This window comes from Hemibagrus wyckioides, linkage group LG21 (assembly GCF_019097595.1).
Source record: "Hemibagrus wyckioides isolate EC202008001 linkage group LG21, SWU_Hwy_1.0, whole genome shotgun sequence".
In the NCBI taxonomy this organism is placed as follows: Eukaryota; Metazoa; Chordata; class Actinopteri; order Siluriformes; family Bagridae; genus Hemibagrus; species Hemibagrus wyckioides.
This window is the reverse complement of record NC_080730.1, coordinates 4,528,841-4,550,024: the sequence shown is the minus strand read 5'-3', so window position 1 is coordinate 4,550,024 and position 21,184 is coordinate 4,528,841. Positions and strand designations below refer to the sequence as shown.

At 38.4% G+C, this 21,184-nt stretch overlaps 1 protein-coding gene across 5 annotated transcripts in view; it reads right to left on the bottom strand.

The window, feature by feature from the left end:
• Positions 1 to 21,184, bottom strand: part of arhgef10la (Rho guanine nucleotide exchange factor (GEF) 10-like a) — a 170,483-nt gene that overhangs the window by 52,375 nt on the left and 96,924 nt on the right. For all 5 annotated transcript variants that reach the window (XM_058373473.1, XM_058373476.1, XM_058373475.1 and 2 more), the window contains one exon: positions 7,719 to 7,840. In XM_058373473.1, the coding sequence (XP_058229456.1) occupies positions 7,719 to 7,840 (122 nt within the window). The remainder of the gene's footprint in view (positions 1 to 7,718; positions 7,841 to 21,184) is intronic.

Genomic DNA, 21,184 nt, shown 5'->3' with positions numbered 1-21,184 from the left:
ACAGATATTTCAATCTAATCATATCTAATGTGTTTCAGAGTAGATGTATCCTTTAACATGCCTTGGCTAAAAGCACAGTAAAACAGTTTCCGGTGCTCATCACAGACATCGTATCATTAGCAGGCGGCAGAAATTCAGCAAGTGCTTCAGCATATTAGTGCTCTGAGCAGCGTCTGACATTGGCAGCATATCACAAAGCCACATTCATATTCATGTGAGGACTGATATTTTTTCTCTTCATGTCCTGTTCGTTGCAACTGATTATGATGCGTCCAGTTAATTCAATGAGAGACTCAGCGTGTTTCATCATCCCTTCTGGCACCAATTTTCTGACACAGCACAACAATGCTACTCTGGAGTTCTATATAACGAGAATAAAGAAATGACTGAGAACCAGGAGTCTCTCTGTTTCACACCCTTCTTTTATTTAATAATAAGCCCAAAAACAGGAAATGCTAAAGTGTGAGAATGTCTCTTAGCCTCCAGAACCTGACTGGGTGATGGCATGGTGGTAGTCGGATTTGGCAGAAAACAACAGATGTGAAGGCTATGAGAACGGCGTGCGGTAAATCTTCTCGATCCGACGACTGAGAGAAAAGAATAAAAGGTCCTCAAGGCCCCTGCGGTGAAGAAGGAAGTGTCGCCAAGCAGCCGACCCAAATCAACGAGGCTCGCCCCTTCCTAGCAGTGCCCAAAGAAAAGCGGTTTAATATTCAGCTCACAGTAATCTCAATTACAAAGCACCACTACTAATCAAGCCCTGATAAGGAATGGAATGGGGCTTATATCACCTAATCCTCTGCTGTTTTGTTCCATCTACCTTATCAGCCTTCAGTGATGGTGAAACACAAATGAAACGTATTTTAGAGGAAGATGGGACGCGTCAAGTTGTTCAGGTTTTCGCCAGAGGACGCATTTACCTCGCCCAGACGCAAACTGAGCGCCCTACTCCACAAGACAATTGATTTTCAGTGAGGCATTTAATTTTTTGACATTATCCAGTGGTCCATGTGGTGTAATCAGGTGGAGAGGACTGACAGTGTAATTAGCATCGAAGGAGCTGGAGGAGGGGATGAAGCGAGGCAATTCACAGGAGTGTGGTAAACAAAAGACGAGGCGTTAGCAGGGTGCGGCGAAGCACTGTTTCTCATAAAGTACCCTCACGCTGTTAAGGGTAAGTCAAACGGCGTGCTGACGTTTAAATTAGCACATTTCGCTTGCGCTCCGCTGTTCTCGTCAAGGTTATATTAGGGGCTGCTTGCTCTCTCAATAAGAACGAGGCGATGGTGAGTGGGGGGAATGGAGGGCAAGACACTTTATGCCATGCTCAAGGCACTGTTGGAGCAGGGATGAGGTCCAGTAATTAGCACGTAACTGTCAAAGCAACAGATCAGCCCCTATGCAGATGACCTCGTACTTCGGCAGTGGTGCAGTGCTACCTCTATTACCTACACACCAGAGTCACACTGCCCTCTACTGGTTAAATGTATGTGAAGAGATGGATGTGTCTGTGCTTCAAGCCCAGGGCAAAAAAAGGAAAGTATCTAGCTAATCAGATACCCCCCAAAAATCCAGTGCTACACCATTTCATAATGTTACCCATGCCTAGATTAGCTTGCCTTTTTCTAGGTAGAACATCCTTACATTCAAGCTGTTAAAAAAAAACAACAGTTGTCCTTTCACTCTATTCAATACCCCATCAAACTTTTTCCCCATTTGTGACAACCGTTTAATAGCTCGGTGGGAATAAAGTTTACCTGAGAGATCATTACATGTTTGTCTAGCTCTGATGACTGCAGGCAAGTACTCAAAAAAAAAAAGGTTGCGCAACACCCAGAATCATTACCAAGCCATTCTCTAGCAAAAACACACTGATGCGTCAAGAGTGCTTTCTGCTGCTGGCTATGCACGCAGATTAATGTCACAAATCCTAGGTTGCAATCCTCAAGTGAGAGTCCTAATAACAAAACAAAACCTTGCACCGAGTAGAATTGCTGTTCAGAATCAGCTGTTGTTCCGAGCTTTTGAGGTTCGTTGAACGTTATTTCGATGCTCACATTCGGATTATGGTCACGAATCAGATCTTGCAGATTTTCAAGATCAGATGAGATTTTTTTTTTATTTAAAGTAATTGCAAAAGTAAAGGTGTGCAGATTATTCAGGGCAAAGAGTCTTTTTTCACATTCTGCACTTCGATTATTTTACCCTGCATTTAAGAAATTTCTCCTTAATTGCTCTTTAATGAGTAACATTGTTGAGTTTTAGCATAGAAGATGAACATGATTGATCAACATCAGCCTGAATTTGTTTCACCGGCACCAGGAAGAGCAAATCAATACTAAAACTAGCCTGAATATCCTGGAGTATGCCCAATGTATTGGCTGTTTAATGCAAAAATGTTATAGAAGCATTGAGTACTTTTTTTTACCCCCAGGCTGTGATGAGACCCTGGAGAGCTTTCGCTGACCGTAGTGATTTCGTTGGTCTGAGCCGTGACAGTCCAGGCGACAGGCCTGCTGTGATCTAACAGTGAAGAACAGAATCAGATTGACACTTCGTCCCATCTCTGACGTAGTGTGCATGCTGAGGGCAAGCTTCTTTGGCCTCTAGTGATCCTGGCGACACGGCAGAAAATCAGACCGACTCAGCCTTGACAATCTGTGACAACAGCGCGGTGTGAATAAACAACTGGCAGATTAGGGGCGGTAATGTGGAAGGAGTCTTCTTCAGAAAACAAAGGCGGAAAAGAAAAAAAAAATCGATGGTCTTCTTCATTAATTACACAAATCCATAACAAAGTAGGGAGGAGAAGCAGGTGGGAGGCTGTGGCATCAGTAATTAATAACCCAAAGCCCCCCTGATGAAGGCATGCAGATATATGACTGCAGGTCTTGTTGATGCTTCTTAAACATGTGCAGGCACTTTTTCAGCGCCCCTGCTGTTCGCATGTTTGTGTTTGCCAGAGGGATATAGTGCTGCACAAGAACAGAGGCAGAGTCGCAACACAAGAGTAGAGATGTGCAAGGAAGAGGTTTTTTTGTTTTTGTTTTTTTTTTTTAATCCATTCTGCGGCATCTGCTCGTCACAGAGCTGAGAAGACAACAAAATCGAGAGTTAAAAGAAAGGAAGCAAGGAGTAATCTCTACGTGCTCTGAATGGAAGGAAGGTTTCATCACTCAAAAAAACCCCCAAAAAAACAAAAAAAATAGCCAGAAAACAAGAAAAGCCTAAATCAATAGAGGGCTGGCATGAAACGGGAAGGGCACCTTTCTCCGAGACGTTGTTTGATCTATATTTCATGTCAGGTCATGCCATGCATCAGACCAAGATGTGTGGGTTTCTTCCCCCCCCAGCAGCAAGTCATCAGCATCGTATATCAGTCCCTCTCCAACTGGCATTAGACTCGGGCCGCATGTTCGCTATCGCTGGAGGTGTCACTCAACTATCTCATCTGCAGTCGGCAGTCAGTCAAGGAGTTTGGGGGCTGTTGGTGGACGCATGGCACAGCTCACTCGCCACTCAGAACATCAGCAGGAGTGATGGGACAAATGGAGCACCCGAGGGCCACGGTCAAAGAACTCAATCACAAAGCTAGACAACTTACACAGGAGTGATCAACAAAGACCAAAAGATTGCACGCCCTCGAGTAATCCAGGCTACAACAATATGATGCCATGACTCGAGTATCGCATGCAGATGCCGATAAGTCAGTGAGGTTCATGAGAAATCACAAATGAGTGATAGAAACTTCTAGGTTTTTTTTGGTGAGGATTCAGTTTGACTTGTTAGCTGCCATAAGTTGGGTTCACAATGTAGGTCACAAATGTTACTGTCACACACAAGCATTGCACATCATCAAAGAGTTCACTGGTCAGAAGTTGAGACTGGGTGGTTTTACGATGCTTAATGGCTGTAACAGCTGACTTAGTGCCATTATGACCAAAGACAGCCAAGGTCTGATTCATCTCTAATATAGAATATATCTGAATTATACAAATGGAAAATATGGAAAATAAATGAACAGGCAATCTTTTCCAAGAGTGTAGTCGTACCTTTAGTTTGGGGTCACCAGGTAAGAATCAATGTCTTTATTGGCATGCCAATCTAGGGTGTGGTAAACTTGATTTTTAACTTTAACCATTAGCTAATGATATTAAATTCATGACACCAGCATATTTCATCAGATACAGCACAATATCATGCTAGCTATGACTTTTTTCTACCTTTTTAGAAAACTGACAAATGTTTCTACGCTATGTGGTTTAAGGTCCAACATATATCCTTTGCAGGCCATACTGTACCTACTGAAGATAGGGTAGTTGAATAGGGAAGATAGGGTAGTTGCCTTTATTTGTCACATATACATTATTGCACAGTGAAATTCTTTGTTTGCATACCTCATCCCATCAGAGTGCTGGGACAGCCATGATACAGTGCCCCTGGAGTAAGGGGAGTTCGAGGCCTTGCTCAAGGGCCTAAGAGTGGCAGCTTGGTGGTGCTGGGGCTTGAACCCCGATCTTCCACTCAACAACCCAGAGTCTTAACCACTTAAGCTACCACCACCACTGGTCACCCTTCGGTATAACTTGGTCAAACAATTTGGCTAGATAAATAGATCTGAAATTACTTACCTACTTTATTTCCCAAAATTATGTCATTTTGCTTAACTCAGATATGTTCTAATTGTAAATTGAAGTAGTTAACAATTCTTACAGTGAATTTATTGCAAATCTCAAATCTCATGTTAAATCTCAAATGAAGTTCAATGTTGAGCTCCAGTTAATGACATTTGATGTAAGGTCAATTCCCCTACAAAGAAACTGAGCTACTATAAGTCACTGGAACTGTTTCAGTGCACCTTGCCCTTGACCCTTACATGTCACTGGAACAGTACTGGAGCAATATACAATATCCTTCTTTCAGCTGAAGTAAAAATGGCACTGGGATTTCCAGCTTTCCTTTAATTTGTCACCTATCTAAAGCCATATTATCTCACAGTTTTGAGGTAAACCTAACTGGATAGTCTCAAACTCTGCTACTTCAAAGTCAACATTTCTCCACATGAGACCTCCACTGAAAAAAAAAAAAAAAAAGATGCCTGATTTTTCCAAAATCCCTTTTTTTCATGTCATCATTCACTTCAAAGCAACCATGATGAAATCCCTCAGGTATCAAAGTACTCTCAAATAAGAGCTAAACAGAATAAAGAAGCTTTTTTTCATAGTTCTGTGAGGCACCCGATATGTTGCTGAAGTCAATTCTGGTGGTTTTCTTAGAAGTTAAGGGACAGGCTCAAAGTTTGTCGAAAGTCTGGGCAATAACGACATGATCTTAATAATCATGTTGTGGATGATAAGATGCAGAATGGAAACTACGAGTTCAGGGCTAAAGTGGAATGAACCAAAAATTCAGCTTCAACGGCATGGCACATTCTCATTAGTAATTCTTCAGTTTAAAGGTTTTGAAATCTTGAATCTTTATTGGTGGACTACTTGAGTTTTGGATAAAGAAGCCACTGAAACTGTTGTGTCTACTGCTGTTATATGCTGTATATATCTTCCTCATATGACCCCTAGATAATATTCAAGCTACAATCATATTAGCAACTGTAAAAGCCCTGGATCCCCTCTGGCCACATTTGTTTTAATCTTGGTCGTTAACATCCGCCATCCCCACGACGCAGATGTTTCCCTTCCTTGCACTAATGAACACTTTGCCAAGTCAGACAGCTGCCAAGATCGAAGAAAGATGTTTGGAGGCTTGGCATGGAATAATTCAAGCCACTAGCAGGGTGAGTTTGGAAATGAAGAAACAAAGAAGCTGAAGGAAATTGGGAAAAGGTGCAGTTGACTAAGCCTTTCACTCTAGTCACTTGCATGGAGGAATAATAATTTCAATAATTCATTCTAAACCCACCTTCTGTCCTGGAGAAAATGTCTCTCCCGGCAGCCTGCCTCATATTAATCCACATTTACCTTATTATTCCGTCTAAGCAAAGCCACAAATACCAACCAACAATCCGACAGTAAAGACATCGCCATCTGTCCTCGACTAGAGTGGATTTCGGTGGCAAATTGGTGGTGGCTCACCCCATCCTCTTTTCAATAAACAATGGATATTCTTTTCCTGCCATCAAGGTTCAGTACATTGTCTTAAAGCCTCAGATCCAGCATATTTCATTAATCGACTGAATATGGAGTGTTTTATGAAGCTCTTGCTGTTAGCATGGGTATCACAGAGCACAGAATTAAATTAACCAAAAGCAAAGAATAACAAATATGGCTGAGAGACGTGTAGGGCTCAAAACATTCCCAGAAATCTGTGTCATTCATGGGTTACAAACATGATGATGGAAAAAGATTCAGACAGCATTTATAATAATCACAAAACTCAACCCACTGGATGTTTACATAATGATATGCACTGATCAGTCTTAATATTAATAAAACCACCTGCCTAGTCTAGTGTAGGTCCCCTTGGGTCACCAAAACAGCTCTGACCCATCAAGGCACCAGGACCTTGTAGTAGCAGACCCTTTAAGATGTTTAAGTTGTGAGGTAGAGCCTCCTTGAATCAGAGTTGTTTGTCAAGCACAATCCACAGATCTGATTAAGATCTGGGGAATTTGGAGGCCAAGTCAACTCGAACTTGGAACTCTAACCATTCCTGACTAATTTCTCTAGCATGGCAGAAACCATTATCCAAAAATCCTAAATAAATATCTTCTCACAGAATAACAAATCAAGGATTACAAACAAAACAAATCCATTAACATGTCTGACTTATCAGCGTACTTTATTAAAAATATCTTGGTACTAATAAATATCCAGTACTTTGGAGTATAGAAGACACTACTTAGGTCTAAGCTTGAACCAAGCACAGTGTAAGAAAATTGTTTTCTTGTGTAAAAATGAAATTTTTCATGTGAAAAAAATTCTGTTAAGAACGTACATATGTAGAACAGAACCAGATCGAGAACTTGGGCGATGGCATAAAATAATGATTTCTTGGACAGAATATCCCTCAACTTCCTGGCTATTGGGTTGAAGCACAGAACCTTAATTTAATGCAGGCGCATTGATTTATGCTCAGGTGTCCCACAGTCATTAAAGTAATTGCATGATCACTTTATAACATCCTCCCATGGAGGCAGCGGTAATTTGGCGCCTCATCCTGCAACGCAGAGGCAAGTCCCGTAACAACGTTAGGGCTGAAAATGTAGTCCGAGCTATCATCTTACAGACAGTACAAATTGATTTTATACCTTTCTCACTGACCACGAAAACCCTTTTAATGTGTCTCTCACTCAAGTCCAGGCTTTGATCTATGAAAGGCTCACCAGGCTTAACAGCCATTATCGATTGCCACTTTCTCTCCAGCAAGTTTTGCTGGCAAGGTTTTGGTGTCAACTTATCGTTTCGCAAGTCTGCCATGTTCTTGCGAGACATTCCTACAGTCCGACTGCACCTTTAAAGGTGGTGCTGGTTCACAGTTTCAATTTCCTCAGGCTAGAAATGGCAGAATTCACAGAGGAATGCCTGGGAACATTTGTCTTCAAAACAAAAAGCACAACTTTCTGCTAATCCATTAAAAAAAAAAAGTTTGAAACCAAGTTTTGTTTACAATGGACCCTGGTTTCTAATCTTGCAGTGAAACCAGGTATGAAAACACACACACACACACACACACGACTTTTCAAGATATTGGCTGTTGCTAACCTTACAGTCCTGGGCTTTTGAGGTGAAGACAGGCATACGACAGGCGAGCAGCGGACACCAGAGTGGAGCCTTTGTCCTCCCGTCATCTTCTGCACAGATCCAGCCGGGTGTGTTCTCTTCCCCTGAACGTGAAAGACGAAATGAATCATTTTCTCCATACAATTCAGCAGATCAATTTTGAAATCAAATAGAACAAGAAGTAAAGGATTGTGTGTGTGTGTGTGTGTGTGTGTGAGCAGCTCTGACAAACTAAGCTCTAGAGCTGAAAACTTTCACCACTGGAAACGTCTGAGTCTCTCTTGAGTCATTTGAAATCATTTAAAATAAAAATAAATAAATAAATGAATGGTTTCATTCAGCGATTTATTTCCCCAAATTGAAGAACATCCTGATAGAACGTCTTGTATAATGATTTACATCAATACCTTTGGAACATAACAGACTTTTTAAATGAAGTTCATATAGTTTTGGAACAAAAAGATTCACTGAATCAACTGAAAAAGTGGCTCGGTCATGAACAACACTTACAAGGACTCAATGACTACTAGAAAAAAAAAGCAGGTTTGGTGCAAATGTAATAGCAAATATGACTTATAAAATCCACAGACTTAAAAAAGAAAAAATCCCACACAGAAACATATAAACATTCCGGAAGAACAAGAAGAAGCCTGGCAACAGCGAGCGAATAAAATGAATGACTCATGACTGTCAGAGTCATTTACATGACCTTGTAGAAGAAAATGTAATTTTCTCTGTTCAGTTCACCATATATATATATATATATATATATATATATATATATATATATATATATATATATATATATATATATATACATTCTGAAATCTGACAGAATCCGGGGCAGTAGATGAATAACTGTGCATTACACTTGGAATTTTCGAGACATTTGAGTGACCCTGAATGATTTGATTCCAGTCAGTTCAGACAGGATTTGTTCACTGATTAGTTCACTGATTTATTGAGTTATAGTTTGCTCAAAATTCATGTGCAGCACAATGAAGTGCCTACAGTGACTTTTTCAACAAATAGCTTGATCTATGTAAAAATAGTTATGCTATTTGTGTGTGTGTGTGTGTGTGTGTGTGTGTGTGTGTGTGTTTTGTATAATTAATTACAAGACAAAGAGTATACAAGAAAAAACTGAATGGCTGAGATTTCTCTCTATATACGGCATAGAAACCTGCTTGTTTTGTAAATAACAACATTGAATGTAACTGGAATAAAAAATAAGTTTTAAAGTACGTATTTAGTAAGTTGTTAAAAAGTGACTAGCATTGATGAATAGCTGTGGTATAAGAGGAATAAAATGATTCGGAAAGAAGTGTTGTTGGATGATAATCAACTTAGTGGCATCTATCTATCTATCTATCTATCTATCTATCTATCTATCTATCTATCTATCTATCTATCTATCTATCTATCTATCTATCTATCTATCTATCTATCTATCTATCTATCTATCTATCTATCTATCTATCTATCTGTGCATTTCATCAACCACATCACACCACACGGTCACTGATATTTCCCTCTAATAGCACGTCCCCTAGTGTTCCATTCCTAATCTACAGAGCTTTTTCTGTAATATAGCTATATATTTATATAATTTTAGCTAATATAACTAATAAGCTATAGTTTTATACGTTTTACTTACTTTATCTTCGTGTACTGATAAACTATTTAGACGATCATTTTTAATTACAAAAATGAAATTAATAACACATCCATACAGCCGTTTTGAGCTTAAATAAGACCCACTTAAATCAAGAAATCATGCTCATGAACAAAAGCTGCAAGGACCAGAACATTCACTGATGTACTGGAGGCAGGAGTAGTTATGAAAGCAAATTCTGACAGATGAACTTTCCAGACAAGGAAAAAAAAAAGGCTTTCAGCATCACCCGAATGAAAGGAATGACTCTGACTAATATCGTCTTATTCACCTAAGTGATTCGTTCTGAAGGACAGAAAATTGTACATACTGTACAAAACGGCTCACTGGAAGACCATTATTTCTAAAGAGTCTAGGCCTTATCGTGCCGAGTATCACAACGTCCAAACTCCCATGAATTTTTCAACATAAAGAGCCTTAAGAAATAGCACAGGTGTCTGTCTCAGCATGCAAAGTAGGAAATTTCTGGAAGTCTATTAATGAAGCCTGGATACAGGTGGTGGGAGCAACCAGAGCTCTGAAGCACAATGCAGCAGGAAGGGTAGAAAAAAAAAGAATGACATTCAAAATGGCATATTATATACAGTAGGACACAGAAATACTAAATATTCACACATCAGGGATTGGCATAATAGCACAGAACGGTTCTTTAAATACATAGCCGTCCTCAGATGACCATTAGCTAAATTGGCGGCGTGATTGTTCAGCACATAGTGGGGCAGGAGAAAACTGCAGAAAAGGCATTTAAGAGTGTTGTTGGGAAAAAAAAATTCTGGGGCACTACAGAGCACCAAACTACATCCAGCTGTTTGGCAAAATGCTTCAAGCATACAAAAGCATAGGGTGCATCTCGACACAAAGGATTCAATTTTTAGACATTTCTATGAATTTAGACTTCTTCACTGCAATCACTGGTGAAAGGCTTCAGCAAGACACTGTGGGGATCAATAATGTTTACAGATTGTGATTGGACAGTGAGTAGAAATGAAAAATCAAATAAATAAACAAGTGGAACTAGGCTAGTACTATCATGTGATTAAACATAAAGCCATCCATCCATCCATATATCTTTCCATCCATCCACCCATCCATCCATCCATCCATCCATATATCTACCCTTCTGTCCATCCATCCATCTATTCAAATATCTATCTATACATCCACCCACCCACCCATCCATCCATCTATCCATCCATCCATCCATCCATCCATACACCCATTTATCCATCCATCCATCTGTCCACCCAGCCATTAATCCATCCATACATCCATCCATATATCTATCCATCCATCCATCATCCATATATCTATCCATCCACCCATCCATCCATCCATCCATCCATCCATCCACCTATTCATCCATTCATCTACCCACCCATCCATCTATCCATCCATATATCTATCCACCCACCCATCTATCCATCCATTCATCTATCCATCCATTTATCCACCCATCTATCCATCCTTACTATCCATCCATCCATCCTTTTTCTGTGCTACTTATCCTAGGGTAATAGAGAACCTGGTGTCTGCCCAAAGGTAGAGGACACACTGGACATGCCAACGCACTGAAGTCCACAATCGCACACACACACACACTATAGACAAATTTAGAAATGCCAATCAACCTACAGCACATGTCTTTAGACTGGGGGAGGAAGATGGAGAACCCAGAAAAAACCCTAAATAACGAGCAGAACATGCAAACTCCATGGGAATCAAACCTGAGGTGCGAGGCAAACATTCTAAGCCCAACACAAATACAATAATATACAATTTAAATAAAAACAATCTGAAATGATTTTGTGTTCAAGCTGAAGAGCTCTCTCATGACCCCCAACAAGTCAGTCAATACAACAATCTGTTTATTATGCAGGACATCATATTATAAATGTCTGTTATACAGCAGTGTTAAATTGTGGATTCTGATTGGTCAGAAGGCATTGATTTGTTCTATAACAGCAGCTATGACAGTATGATAGAGGACATGTTTAAGGAAGGAGTTTCCAGTGTCAAATCAGTCAGAAGTAAAATGAACTAAAGAATGTAACAAAGTGCAAAAAAATTGACATGTTCTACAATATAAAAAGTAACCATAAATGGATAATAATTACAACATCCATTAATAACTAAAAAAATTTCAATCAAAAATTGCTGTTGATTATTTTCCCATAACAGCACGTCCACAAGTGATTTATTCTTAATTTGACACATTAATCCGAATCAAAAGGTTCATTCGATCACGCCGCCATGTTGGATGTTCGTTCTGTATATTCTTGTTTCTATGAAAACAGAGAGCAGAAAACCCTAAGCAGGCTATATGCTGAGATTTAATAGTACATAATAATTTAAGTAACCAATTTTACCAACTGAACTAATTTATTTAACATTATATAACAGTATAACTCATGACAAGCAACTAAAATGTCACTTCCTGTGCCGTAAAAGAGCACGCTTTCACTTCATCCTTGTAACTTTTTTTCACATCAACATTCAATTAGCATCTGATGTAACAGTGAAAGAACCCCAAAACAATACTTTAGGATCTTAAATGAATTGTTTCTTCAAATGTTCGAGCCCGAGTGCCGCCGCCGATGACAGGAGTCTGTTGGGTCATTGCTCTGCAGTCAGAGACGGAGACATGCGAGACAACTTAAGGGCCAATTAGCTTGAGTCTCACCATTTCAGGTTGTGTGGATTTCATTTAAAAGGATGCGCAAGCCAGCGCCTACATAGCTTAATGGTCTGTACAACTTTAGGGAGAGTTAGCTATTTAATTTGGTATCTCTTTACCTCTGCATCCTTTAGAAGCAAAGTTAAGTCTAAAATCAATACCGTGAACATATCAGTCCAAGGAAATATTTGCCCCTTGCTTTTGCCAGGGCACTCGCATTTTATTTATTTAATTTATTTTTAACGGCACGTAGGTGCTCGAAGACAAATGCTAGAACTTTAGTTTTACAGACTGATTCACTTAACTCACTCAAAACCCTCTCTTTCAATCCTTTGCTCTCAGTAATGAGTCTTTTAATCTAAAAGCTTTGATACAAAGGTGACAGGATTGTTGAAGGACACATTCAATTAGGAACTTTAAAAGGAGTCTCCGAGACAGAACTCTTGGTCCTGCTTCTCAAACATCATTTAAATGATAGCTTGAGTCAGACCAAACGTTTCCACTTCAAAGCAAAGATAATATACGGCACTTCAAAATGACTGGCTAATGAATATCTTTATTTAAGAATTCTTTGAGGTCAGGGACTCTGACCTTGCGTAGTAACATTAGCTTCAAAATTTCATTTTTAATTGCATGGTTAAATGACCGCCTTTGGAATGGAGACATTTAATGGCGTCAACAGCACGGAGTGGATGATGCTGCATAATTAATGAACCATAGTAAGAGAAAATGATGGTATTTCTTATGAAGTATGCTATCATATGTAGACAAAATGCATACAGCAAAATGTTATGGCAGTATTTAAATGGGAAAAAATGGGGACAGAAAATCCAGAATAAAGAAGAATCACGTGATGTAACATTATAGCAAGACAAAATTAATAAATAGGAGTCTGATATATCGCTGCATGTATGGTATAATTATTACCTCACTGTAGGTTTGCTTTATTTTAGCAACATGGCTTCCACTATCATCATTCAGCTTATAAACTAGCACTTGATCCAGCACATTATTTCATTTTTTTTTATTTAATAATAATAATAATAATAATATATATATATATATATATATATATATATATATATATATATATATATATATATATATATCACAAAAAAAGCATGCCAACAGTTTTAATGATAAGCTGACCAATCATTTAGCTGCTATAATTGATGTACCTTTTTAATCTATGAAAAAATTGACCCTCTAGATAATTTTACAAATTGAAACGCAAAAAAAACCTAACACAATAAAACAAGAGGAGATTATTATTATTATTATTATTATTATTATTATTATTATTATTATACTACACATTAAAGTATAAAATTAAAAATGCATACAATAACACATGGTATTATTATTATTATTATTATTATTATTATTATTATTATTATTATTATTATTATTATTATTATTATTATTATTATTTTTACTAAGCAGAAGAAAAAATGTAGTAGTATTAATTGATTAATATATTAAATACATAAATAAATAATAAAATTTTTACATTTTTTAATTGATTGATTGATTGATTGATGATAAAATATTTTAGAATTTAATGTATCCAAAAAAATTAAATGCAGCGACTAACAGTGTCATAACCATATATTTAATATAAGCACTAGATGGCATTGAATTGTCTTGTGTAGGGAACAGGAATTTCACTGAGGCTCGAATATCAATGCTAGAATTTTGGTATTAAATCATCATTACATCCGCTTAACTCTAACTCTAACTCTAACGCTAATTCAGTTTGTTCACATTTCCATTCCTTACGATCTTCGCCATTAGCAAATAAGAGTTATTATATAACACCTTCAACAACTTCAGCCTTGTGGATGTGCAATTGATTCCTCACTTGATCATCCAGCATGCCTTTTTTGAGGAAACGCTCCCACTAGCTTATTAGCAGTGGAGAGAAAAAAAGAAAAATGAAGAGGATGATGCACGCTCTGGTGGTATCTGAAGTGCTGAACAGGGATGCTATATCTGTTCATAACGGTTAATAAGTGTAAAAATGTGCTAACAAACAGTGTTAACAAGGTTATGTCTCTTAAGCATATTGTTTTGGCTTCACACTATTCTGTGAGAAGGACACCCACAGCCCATCATCCTGCAAAATTTTTATAAACAAACTCCTAAATTTATCAAACAGCAAACTCAGGTGCACTCAGACCATGGTTCTTAGAAAAGAAAAAGATAATTCTTTAGATCATTTGATATCACTATTCAGAGTGCTGTTCATAGGGCTACATAACATCTACATCTTGACAACTGATATAATCCTTTATAAATACAGCCAAAAGTTTGTGCATCCCTGACAACCATAACACCCATATATCCATGCTGAACATCCCGCTCCAGGCTTTCCACTAGATTTTGGAGCATGTTTGTGTATTGAGATCAGACACTGATGTTAGGATGTTTAGGAGGTCTGTAGTTGAGTAAGAATCAAGAATAGAGTTCTTCTACCTTTATCAAAACTGTCATGCTGCAACAGGTTTGGGCTTCTTTAGTTCCAGTGAAGAGAAATTCTAACACTACAACATACAAGATAATTCTCTGCTTCTGGACAAAAAAAACACATATGGGTGTGAAGGTCAAGGGTGCACATACTTTTGATCATATAGTAGGAATGCTTAAATGGAATCATGTACCCGACACTCTCATTATGCTGTCATAAAATTGTATAAATCGTCAAAGAAAACCCACTTTACTTAAGAGATGACGCCATTGCAGGTTGCCATAAATACGTATTTGGAAACCCCATATGAACGTTTATAAATGTTTCATCAAACAGGAGTTAGGGGAATTCATGAGGACTTCTTTTGTAAATTTTGATGCCAAAGCTGACATAAAAATAACCATCATGGGTCAGCTATTGTGATCATTTTTATATCACACAACAGATTCTTGGATTGATGATTATTTTGATGACTAAGATAAAAATTTCACTCAAGAAAACACACAAAGTGGTATGATGTGACCTGATTTCTCTTCCTAGATGTGGAATATTTGAAACCAGGATGACGATGATACAAGTGCAGTGATTTGATCTGCAGTGGATTTGAAACTACTATCAGAGCCGCCGAGGTAGAAAACGTCAATACGTTTGAATCCGACCAATCACGAACGCCAACTCACCGGCGCTGTGTTACAAACCAGATCTGAGAGGCAAGGCGAGGTCAGTGATGTTAACATGCGAGTGGATGAGAGGAAAAATATCGATGCTTAAGCTCATCACAGTTTAACCAGACAGCAGTGTGGATCGATTTGATCCGGAGATCCTCCCCCTGCTAATCTGCATCAATAATTTACTACACTTCGTGCGGAGAAATTCGACGGCGCTAAACTCTCGTACGCATGTGTATTATTAATGGATCGATTCTGGATTAATAATGTGCGTGAAGCATACATAGCATAATTTATCCGTGCCATTTTTTTTTTTATTCTGATCTTCAAATGACTTCTTCCTACAGCTAATCAATGTCGGCAACACGAGAGACGGCTTATTTCGGAGGCATAAGAAAGACACGTGTGCTGCAATTCGATGCGCGGAACAGTTCAGAGCGAGCCGACCCCGTTCGCCATCACGGCTTTCACGCAATTTTGTACCATTAAAATCTGGCCTTCAAAACTCAAACAGATGTAACAGCTGTAATAAACGTATTTGTGTGTATTCGGGATGTCATTAGCACACCCGCACACACACAAAGCTTTGCTGCAGCGTTTCTTTCCTTGGTGGTGTCACTAATGCAACCGTAGCACAGGGGGGAAAAAAGAGATGAAGAAAAAAAAAAAAGCAGAGTGAATGTATTTTCCTGACCTACTGGAGCAGTTAATCCCTCCGCTCTGCTAGACTCCTCTCCATTTGCAAGCAAGCTCGCTGTCTGATGAAGCGCGCCTGATTCATAATTATATAAAGCGCCAACTGATCCCTGACCTCATCATACAGTGTGACCTTCTGAGGAACAGGGAAAGGTCACAGGTCAGTGAAATAGAGGCCAGGCTTGTCAGTCAGCTCTTATGGGTCTTCAGGTCTTCCCCTTGCAAATGTGATGCTTTCTGACTTTTCTCGGCTAATTATTCAGTTAGCATATCTAATAGGCTTTAATTTGCGCTCCTCGTCGAGTTTAGGGTCATCAAAAGTGCTGCGTTCTTGGAGCGCCGTTGAAAACATCTTAAAAACTGAAAGACCTTCCAGGCTTTAAAATGAACAAACTTTAAGGAAATTAATTGCATTTAGTATACCTGAGGGATATGTGGGTGATATGAGATTCATTCAGGGACTGAGGAAACATACATAATGCTGACGTTAATGTGTCATAACCTTGTCACAGACTAAACATAGCTCTTGTCAGGACCTTACGGACAGGGTTCCTATGTAGTCATAAATATTTATAATAACTATTACTTATCATGATAATGAGACAAAAAAACATACTTAACACTGTCATAAGTGTATCATAAACTTGTCGTAAACTATACATAGCTCTTCCCAAGACCTTGTGTAGAGTGTTACTATGTGTCCCTTTATATTTATAAAACCTATACATTTAAAAAAAATCTAAAAAGAGACAGCCATAATCATACATAATTATCATTAGCTGTCATAACCTTGACATAACCAATAAATAGCTCTGTCATTACGGTGTTATGTGTTTATGAAATCTTAATCTTTAATTTGTCTTAAGGTACATATTTAAATATATATAAACTAATGTTATAAAAAAAAAGAGAGAGAAAACATACATAACACTGTCATATGTCATAATCTTGTCATAAGCAGTATATAACCTTGTGGACAGTGTTATTATGTTTTCATAGATATTTATAAAACCTTTCACCTATCACTATACAGAGACAAGCAAAATCATACATGACACTATCATTAGGTTGTCATAACCTTGTTATAAACAATACATATCTCTGTGATTACAGTGTTACTGTGTTGTGTTTATGAACATAAACATTCATAAAGACACAAACTGACTTAAATATCTAATCTATATATTTATAAAATGTATCACCTATCATTATAAATAGACAGCAAAAACATACATATCACTGTCATTAAACTGTCATAACCTTGTCATAAACAATATATACCTGCCTCGTTAATGTGATGTATGTTGCTTTGGACATTTATACAACCTAAAAAATAGAACACCTAAGGAACACCAATGTGTCATATCCTTGCCATAAACAATACATAGCTGTGTCATTACTGTGTTACCATGTTGCCATATGTATATAAAACCTACATAAGCATCTATAGAGAGACCGAAACTGTCTTTATTAGGTAAAATGGGCGCATTTAAAAAACTTGTAAAGAGACGGATAAAAAATATGAAACGCTGTAATTAATGTGTCATAGTCTTGCCATAAGCAATGCATAGCTGCATTGTTAATGTTATATGTTTCTATACATATTTATAAAACCTATCACTATAAAGACACATAAAAAACCTATGAAATGCTAATGTGTCATAACCTTGTCATAAAGAATACATTCTTGTCTCCTTACTGTGTGACTATGTTGCCATATGCATTTATAAAACCTACATAAACATCCATAAAGAGACCTATATCACTATAAAGAGAAAGAAACTGTTCAGTAGAAACTCAAAAGTGTGTATTTATTAAATGGTATTTATAAATGAAATACTGTCATTAATGTGTCATAACCAATGCATAGCTGCTGCATTATTGTGTTATATGTTGCCTAAGGTATTTATAAAACCTATCACTATAAAGAGACAGAAAACATATGGAACAGTAATGCGTCATAACCTTGTCATAAACAATACATAGCTGCTGCGCTAATGAGTTATGTGTTGCCATAGATATTTATAAAACCTGACTATTAATCACTATAAAGAATCAGAAAACAAATATGTCATAAACAATACATAGCTGCGTCATTACTGTTTTACTATGAGGTAATCTTATAAATAGTAAAATGACCACTTGAAGATAAATAATAAACGAGCACCTGGTCACTGCGGTGTTATAATGTGGCCATGGGTATTTATACAACCTACATAAGCATTTATAATGCTTTAGTCCAACAGTCATCATGAGGACATCATATCACATAACGTCTGAGCTATATGACATGTGGAAATGTAGGCATTATGCAGCCTTATAATAACTTGGCTCTATGTCATCAGGAGTGCTGTTTAAACACTGAAGCATGTCCAGAATCGTGCAGATCTTAAAGCCACAGCTTCATAAGAGATATATCGACAATAAAGGCAGTGATTTACTTATCTCGGAGCCATGAAGCTAAATAACTATTTAATAACTAGAGCATGACACCGAGCTCAACGTTTCATCATGTTACGACTGGCTTTCAGGCAGAGGAGCACCTGTGCTGACCTTCAGCCCTTTGAAATACATTAATGATGACAAATACCGGAAGCTTCCCCTCCGCACAAATAATAAACACAATGCCACAGTGCCATTCTGAATGAAGCATTAATGAGAGACAGCCAGCGAGCCAACCTCGCTGCTCCGGCCTCGCCGTGAGGGCCAGCATCGCTAATGAGTCGCACATCCTGCATTCTGCTCGCGTACACTTCCTGCACCTGAACTAGCAGAGGCCAGTTCTTTTTAGCTAAACCTCTGTGTGTGATGACGAAAACACAAGAATGGAAGGAAGGGGGTGGTGCTGTTGTAGGAAAATAATCAATCATAAGATGGAGTTACTATTATCATGGAGATGCGCTTCTCACTAACCCCAGGGTTAGCGCTGTTCTAAACCCTACATTTAACCCCGGGTAGAGGAACGGTAATTACCAATATGATGAAACGATGCGGGTTACGACTAGATGCTTAGCGACAGACACCTGAACAGTGCGTGAAAGCCTTCTATCACATGCATATTTTATACAGTCATAGAAACCTCACGTGTTGTGGAAACAGTAGTCAGAGTTTGAGGGGGGGGAATAAAAAGAGTGATGAAAAATAGGAACAAAGAGGAGATATTTATTTTATATTCTGGTCAGAAAAGAACAAACTGGATGAAGCAGTCTATAGAAGAAATAACCGGGTATTTACATAACTGACCGGAAGTAGGATATCAACGAGCGTCTGGTCAACTACATGAACTTTTTAGGCTAGAAATGATTAGAAAGCTGTGAAAGATAACAATGCCTGCTCGGGTACAGGATGGCAGACGTGGAAGTTCCAATTCTTACAGAGTTGAGATTTTTATGCTGTTGAGTATCCTTATACTTATGTGAACGTGTGAGACCAGCCATTATTTAAATCATCCATCCAATCACGGTTGTTGATGGTGCATTTATGCAAATAAGCAGAAGCTAGGGTTTAGGAAAGTACAGTGCGAAACGTCAGATTACAAAGAGCCAGGATTTATTGTTAAAGTATGATCTGTGTGAAACCTCCAATAATTTAACCCAGGATTCTGCTGACACGAAGTTTACAATCATCCAGGTGTGAAAAGCCCTTGCGTTTCCAATAACACCAATTTGGCTGTGCATTTTAACAGATGATACTTTCTAGCCATTTACAGCTGGCAAAAAACTAGATCTCCCTCCTGCCTCATTCCCTTTTTTTCTTTTTCTTGTAATAGAGCTTGACATGTTACCAAGCCGGGCAGCACGGTGGCTTAGTGGTTAGCACTGTTGCCTCACACCAAGAAGGTCCTGGGTTTGAATCCCGGGTTCGAACGGGGGCGGGGAACAGCAGGGGCCTTTCTGTGTGGAGTTTGCATGTTCATGTGTGGGTTTATTCCAGGTACTCTGGTTTCCTCTCACATTCCAAAAATATGTACATTAGGTTGATTGGCAATTCTAAATAAAAAAGAGTATAGGAGTGTGTGGTTGTGTGGCCCTGCGATGGACTGGCGACCTGACCAGGGTGTTTCCCTGCCTTTAGGCTTCAGCAGATCCTTGTGACCCTAATTAGGAATAAAGTGGGTATAGAAAATGGATGGATGGTTGTTACCAAGCCCTTCATCCTAAAGACATTCCTTGCCAGTTTCAAATATTCCCATTAATGACACAAGCCTCATCAGTGACACCCTGTTTTCAGACAAAACTGATGTCAGAGCTGATGTTAAAGAAGTGTATGTGTATGTATCGCTCGGTTTCTTCTGTACAACAACAGAAGGATTTCTGATTTTTTATCCACACAGACTACTCGTCATTTCGAGACTGGACTCTATACTGGCTGGTCTACCTCTGAATGCAATTGGTCCTCTGCAAATGATCCAAAATGCAGCTGCGTGACTTGTTTTCAACCTGCCTTTAACAAGTTCTCCCACACCACCCCACTGCTCCACTGGCTTCCGTTAGCTGTACACATCAGATTCTAAGCACTGATGCTTGCCTACAAAGCCATAAACGGACCAGCTCCATCTTACCTCAAAGCTCGCAATGCACCAGGCCTACTAGCGATTAGTCCCACCATCTCTCAGGGTAACAGGTAGACTCTTATCTGTTCTGGCACTGAGGTGATGGAATGAACTTTCCCTAGATGTCCAAACAGTCGAGTCACTCACCATCTTCAAACGACGGTTAAAGACCTAGCTCTTATTTTCCCTGTTTGTTTTTTTTGTATTGTATGGTATCCTAAGTCTGTGACTTATTAAACCATTGTTAATGTATTCATTAATAGAGACTAACGTAGACTTTTGTACGTCGCTCTGGATAAAAGCATCTGCCAAATGCCAGAAATACAATACAAACTTTATTTCTATAGCACCCTTAAAACAACTACCGTTGACAAAAGTGCTTTCCAGGAAACATTAAAACAACAAGAATAATAAACGACCAGTCACAAAAAGTCCATATAAACCTAAAGACTCTAGCCAGTTTTAAAGGCCACACTAAAAAGATAAGAAATGTAAATGTAAATGCATTCAACACCCTTCAGATTCAAGAATTCATCACCACTGTGGATTCAATTAACTAAATTGACTTAAAAAAAAATAAAGAAGTCTACAAACATCTAAGTCTAAAACAACTGGCATTACAAGAACAACAAAAACAAGGCTCTGAGATTTTTTTGTGCTTCACAGACACAGTGGGGTATAAATGGGCTACCAAATCAAGAAGTAACACAAAACAG